This window comes from Nanorana parkeri, unplaced genomic scaffold, assembly GCF_000935625.1.
Source record: "Nanorana parkeri isolate BGI_ZX_2015 unplaced genomic scaffold, ASM93562v1 scaffold584, whole genome shotgun sequence".
NCBI classification, from domain to species: domain Eukaryota; kingdom Metazoa; phylum Chordata; class Amphibia; order Anura; family Dicroglossidae; genus Nanorana; species Nanorana parkeri.
In genome coordinates, this window is record NW_017306852.1 from 441915 (window position 1) to 448569 (window position 6655).

Below are 6655 nucleotides of genomic sequence, written 5' to 3' on the forward strand. Positions count from 1 at the left end.
TATTCTCTCTGGGTACGATATGGCTGCTCAAATCTAGGGAGAGTCCAGTGTCTAATCAGATCAGGTGGCCAACAGGAATCCAGTTCAGAGGACAAGTAAGCCCTCTGCAGGGTTTCCCCCAGTGCCAGAGATAAGTAATGAACATGTGATCACTGTGTTTACCTCTGACAGCTAAGCAGAAAGTAGTAGGAGCAAGAAGGTAAGAGTGCTAACAATGAGGAGGACATGGCACTCTACTTTTTATTTCAGAATAAAAACTACTTTGTCTATGGAATTTGGGGTTCTTGAAGGGTTTTTATGGCATTTATTTAACCTTTAAAGAGCTCTGGGACTTTAAAAAACATACCTATGCGTTGGGGCTACCCCCTCACTGCAAGCAAGGGTTAAGTACTTGTTTTGTCGAGGGGGCTCAAATGAAGCAGATACACTCACCTGATCCTGGATCCCACTAGGCTGCTAGATCAGTCTCCACAGCCTCTTCTCCCCTGGATTACAGCGGTCTAAGGACTGCTGCCGTCATCATGTCCTATGTAGGTCTATTGACCTGCAATGGACTTGAGGATGCCAAGCGACATTCCATATAGCTGGAGCGGAGGGGGAGACACACGTGAGTGCGAGCTGTCCACTGCGGGACTGAGCATCAGGTGAGTATATCTGCTTTATTTGATCCTCCTAGACAAAACAGGCACTTAACCCTTGCAGGGCGGCGGTAGCCTCACTGCAAGGGCACGTTGTTTTTTAATTCCCAGAGTTCTTAATAAGTTCAAAGAAGTTGTACTATTAAACAATTTTGCTGTTGGATAATTGGTATGAAGTTGTGGGCTTTAAATTCATTAATTAATTAATTTAAAAGTATACTTTCCTATAGCTTTTAAATCTGTTGTGGCTTCTATTTCCATTGATCAATTCAGGGCTATTACTACTGGATGAAAGATCAGGCGTTGAATCCAATAACTACTTAAAAAGGCCTTTTTTTGCAAGTTGAAATTAATCAATGGTGTACTACTGCTGTATTAAAGTCAAGCAATAATGTAAAAGTAAAATAATCTGAGCACATACTTAATATGTGATGCAGACTACAGTAGACATGTAAGCTACGGAAAAAATCGGTTTGGTTTGGATATTTCATCAATTCAGAATTCGGATCTGAAATTCAATTCGGTTCAGGTTTCAGATTCGGATGAAATCCGAATTTTCGTTAGTTTCGGATGAGTTTACAAATATTTGTTGCGAATACTGCAGAAAATCAAATACAGATATTATATTTATTGTATTAGAATATGTACAAGCTCCCCCAAACCATACAGTTTCTTACAGTGCAGGACCTCCAGAATAAAAAGATGGTGCTACTGATTTTGTTGGTCCTGTAAAAGCTGGTCAAATGTTTATTATAACAATATTTTCAATAAAAATACACTACAATCATTAGTAGGGTGCACAAAAACAAAATACCTTTCTATTTTAATACATTTTTACTAGACCTAAAAGATAAAACCATATTAGGTTAATAAATAACAAATATTTGTACATTTTAAATTGTTCCTTTTGCTAAATCAATAAAATCAAAGGTGTGAAAAACTGTAAATAAGCCATTTATTCTAAAAATCTAGCGGTGGGCTTCACATCTATGCATTGTGGTAAAACCCAATCTGCAGTGCTATGTGTGTGCTGCATTGGTGTGCTTTGTGATATAATAACACAGGCATACATTATCACAATGCAGCATGTTACAACGTGTTGTGTCGCAACGTGCTGTCACAAACACAGTTTAATGAGTTTTATTTTAAAATAAACAGACCCCCTTGTTTTAAAAGCGCTATTAAAAGAGAACAGATAATTTTCATTAGGAATCTTTCCTAATAAAAATGTACTCGCTGCTTATGTTCCGAACAGTTATGAGAAGCCAGTGGGTGATTCAGACCACCAAGATCTGACCAAAACTGAAATAAGGTCTGTGGTTGGATTGGCTATTTAACTGTTCTTTTGAAGACTGCAGGAATTACAAAGAGTGAAAGAAAAGGTTGGACACAATATTGTTGCTATGAACCTCCTTATATATTGAGAAATATCATTTTCACAACACCTAGAACTCACATATCTACTATATATATTCATTAAAAAGAATTTCCGCTAAGTTGCGAGCTGGTGTTAAAGTTACATGACATCTTTAATAGATGTCATGTAATTTTTTAATAGCTATTGTATAAAAAGACCTCTAATAAAATACATAATGATCCAGATGTATCTAAACTCAAAGCATAACTCTGGCTGTTTGTGACTCTACTGGGGAAATTCTTTAACCTTAGCGATGAGACAAGTTTTTTTGCATGCTGGCTGGTGAGTGTGCTGGGAAACTTTTTGCTGTTGTACTGTATAAAGCCCTTCCATGTGCACCTTGCTGTAAAGCTGGTGACGAGTTGATGAGTGCGTTTGCCATTTGTTTTGCTTGACTGATTTGGTGCAGTGATGCATGGGGGGGTCTCAGCTGCCGTTGTGATGTGCGGGGTCCCTTGTGCGTCCCTGTGCCTTTAAGGGAGGTTGGGCTTCCTCCTGACAAACCTGCACCCAATTTTATCTTTTGCCACATGTGCTCCAAGATGGAGACTCTCATAATTTAGAGTTAGGACCGCACTATATGGAGGTGCCTTAGCGAGGCAGTGCGGCTTTCACATTTTCTGCAGAAGACGTTTATCTAAACCTCTGTTTTTAACCCTAGCAGTGAGACAAGTTTTTTTGCATGCTGGCTGGTAAGTGTGCTGGGAGACTTTTTGCTGTTCTACTGGGGAAATTTCCCCTCACTGTGTATCTGAGTGACATTCCTGTGAGACCAGGACAAGATATAATGAGTATGGGTCTCATTGGGACAGGAAGGCAAACAGTAATAAAAACCTGACCAAGCTTCTAACCTTTACCCACTGTGAGATAAAAGTTCTGATGAAGGGGGCATGCCCCTGAAACGCGTAGACCATTCTAATACTCACGGGAGCAGAGGACGCTGATTTGGATTTCCCTTCAGACTTTCCCTGCTAGCGATTTTATATTTCAACGCTTCCTTTATGCTTGTGATCACTGATTATCGTGTAAGTAGAACTTTTTGCTTGCGTGTTTTACCAAATAAATAATCTTTTTACACTATGGAGGCGCTCTGTCTTACTTTTATCTCCCAGATGGTTGGTCTTTTTTGACCGGTGGAAGCTGCCTCCAAGGCATATAAACTACCTTTACAACCGGATCGTCTTGCAAACCGGGGGCGCCAGTCTTGTTGCTTTCGTTGTGTCTTTACCCACTGTACTAAACAATGTGTTTTTGTAGCTGTCTCTGTCCCCATTGGAGAGATTTACCATCTCTTTCTGTCCCTCTGACTCCCCACCACTGGAACAGAAATTAAAAAGAAAAACCTCCCTGATGGAGAAACAGACTGCAAAAAAAATCTATAAGAGATTCTAACCCTTTACCACAGTATTCAAGAAAGGTTTTGGCTAGATTTTAAGCTTTAAACTTACCAGATGCTGTCCTTGGTAAGGCTAGTATTGGTTTTTCCATCTTCATCCAAGTAGACATCGGTTTGTAGATTAGCATCATTGTCATGAGCAGAGAAATAATTGGTGACAAGCCGTGCAGGAATTCCAAGACATCGCAAAACTGAGAAAAAAATTGACAAATTGAGTATTTAGAGCTGCAACATTATTATACAAATATCTTGAATAAATCAGACAGTACGTTAATGCAAATGGTTACAAAAAATACTTAAACTAAAGTAATACTTTAGAGTAGTTAGTTTCTGTACTATAACTACACTAACACAAAACCACAACGGTACACCATTATATTCTGACCATAAGGAAAAGTTTAGGTGAAAGGAGCTATTAAAAGCTGGTTTCTCCCTCAGGCTGACTGTGCTGTCAATCCTTTTGGAGTAAATGCCAAAATGATAGGGAGCAGTGAATCTGATCTCATTAGGGGCTTTGATTGAAGAATATCTGAAGGCCCTGAACAGTAACTCTGCTTCCTCTTCAGGGTGACATACACTACATACATAAAATTACTGGAAGGACAACTTTACTTTCAGCATGTACAACTATAAAATGGCAGGTAGCCGGTAGCAAGCAAACTGGAAAGTAACAATTTAACAACCTTTTAGGCAGTATTTAAAGCAAAAGTTTTTTTTTTTTTACAGTTGCTTCAAGTGTTTCTTAACCACTTGTTGACCGAGGTATTAAACCCCCTTCCTGTCCAGGCCATTTTTCAGTATTCAGCGCTGAGGTATTTTGACTGACATTTATTCTGTCATGCAACACTGAAATTAATTTTACCATTTCTTAGGGACACATAGTGCTTTCTTTTGGTGGTATTTAATCACCACTGGGGTTTTTTTTTTTTTTACTATGTAATGAAAAATGAACCGAAAATTTTAGAAAAAAAAACAGTTTTCCCTACTTTATGTTATAAAACTTTTATCAGCACCCAAATTTTTGGTAATATATAAAAGATAGGGTCATGTCAGGTAAATAGACACCAAACATGTCAAGCTTTAAAATTGCGTGCACCTGCCAAATCGCAAAAAACTACCATGTCTAAAATTGTCTATAGGCAATGCTTTAAAAGCTTTTAGCGCTCATTAATTTAGACGTTCGCCGACGTTCGTGGCGATATGTAATATGTGTGGCGTAATGGTTGTTTTCGCACGTAGACGCACCCATTGCGTATTTATGATTATAAGTGTGTGTACACGGGGGACGTAAAAAAACTTTTTTTGGTGTTTTTTATTCTCTTTTTTAATGTGAGACTTTTATTTTTGTTTAAACTTTTTTTTAAACTTAACTTGATTTGCATCACATACAGGTGAAACTCGAATAATTAGAATATCATGCAAAAGTTCATTTATTTCACTAATGCAGGGCCTAACAAGCTACACCGTACGCCCCCCAATGCTCACCTCAAGTGCAGGTTCGTAGGGGTGCGTGTTTCCTGGCTCGGACGCAGACAGGATCCATCCTGTCAACGTACGAGTACGCTCACCCACACCCGCACGGACGTGCAGGGCGGGTGAGCACAGTGGGGCGTACGGCCGCGTAGTCCCATAGAGAAGGACGGGTGCTGCGTACTAATCACACGCAGCACCTGTCTTTCCCGTGAGCTGCTCGATACCGCCCTGCACGCAGCACGGAACTGTGCATGCCGGCCGATTCCAGTGTGAATTAAGCCTTACTCACTGTACTGTATCTGTGCAGGAGCAGCATTGTTGCCCTAGGAGAAGAAGCATGTTAGGACTACAGAACCCCTAATTTCCTCATCTCTATAACATAGGGCAAGAGTAGTCCAAGTATATGGGGTGAGCTGATAAAATTGCTTAGGATTTGAGTGTATCAGAGGCACTGTGTTATCAGCTCACTACATGATGTTACAAGCTATTAGATACCCTGCTCAGATTTTTTTAATAAGCCGACATAAATATGAAAAAATGCATTGTTTACTTTATATTTTAATTAATTAAGGTTTTTCAACAGGTTATATTCACTTTAATAGCAGAGTCTGTTGACTGTTTCTTTGAAAGTGCCTTTGTCTGTGTGAGGAATAATGACAGTTCAGCTGGCCAATGTAGGCTTGTTTGTAAACAATATCATGTGATCACTGTTATAGTGATCACGTGATCGAGGACCTTGCTGATTGGTTGCTGATCACTGTACCTGACAGGGTCACTCTCAGATACAGCGACGTCACATTACTAATGGTTGGAACAGGTGCTGGTTCTAGTTCTGCTTGAGGGCATTTATTAAGGCAGGGGTGGGCAGCTCCAGCCTTCCAGCTTTAACTTGTATATCCCAACATTTCTCTGCCTCTGGGAGTCATGTCTGTAACTGCCAGTCTTGCAATGCCTCATGGGACTTGTAGTTCCACAACAGCTGGAGGGCCGGAGTTGCCCACCCCTGTGTTAATGCATTCTTGGCATGGAGCATAATACTATAGTATGTTATTCAAAGTGTAATGGTCATGTAGGGTTTAAAAAAAAAACCAAAACAACAGCATTTTCTTGGCACATGATAAGACAAATGAAGTAAAAAAAGTTTAACTTTATTTACAAAGATCAATTAACATTTATATTACCAAGTGAATATTCTGGACTTCTTGAATACATTACCCCCAATGGTTATACAGGAAAAAACTTTGGGAAAGCATTCTGGGGGCTCCCAGCTTTTTGTATAAAGGGATAATTATATATCTTAGATAATACTGTGTATTGCATATGCAGTCTAGAGTTCCCAACCACAGCGCACTCTACTGGCACCTGTTCAAATTACAACATGTTTTCCCCTCCATGAGAATAACTGTAGTTCAAAAGCCATTATAATGCAAACATTGTGAATGTTCCACAAATGTTATTATTCATATTAGTGGGAATATTGAGGTTCTTAAGAGAAACCGAGTAACTAGAAAGTAACTTAGTGCTCTCATGTTATCTGCCTTCAAATGATTGACATAAAAGATACAATGCAACCATCAACAAAACTATTGATACAAAATGAATCTCCAGTTTAGTGGAGAATAAATCATCTTCTTCAGGGCAATTATGCAACTTACTTAAAAAATGTTGCGCATCCTTATGTACGTTTGTTCTGTTCCAGTGCAGGAAAAGCTATTTTTAAATGCAAACAAA

The 6655-nt window shown here is 39.2% G+C and overlaps 1 protein-coding gene across 1 annotated transcript in view; it reads right to left on the reverse strand.

Annotated features, from left to right (window-relative positions):
- F13A1 (coagulation factor XIII A chain) overlaps positions 1 to 6655 on the reverse strand; it is a 111892-nt gene that overhangs the window by 58174 nt on the left and 47063 nt on the right. The window contains exon 7 of the mRNA XM_018562557.1: positions 3504 to 3642. Within this exon, the coding sequence (XP_018418059.1) occupies positions 3504 to 3642 (139 nt within the window). The remainder of the gene's footprint in view (positions 1 to 3503; positions 3643 to 6655) is intronic.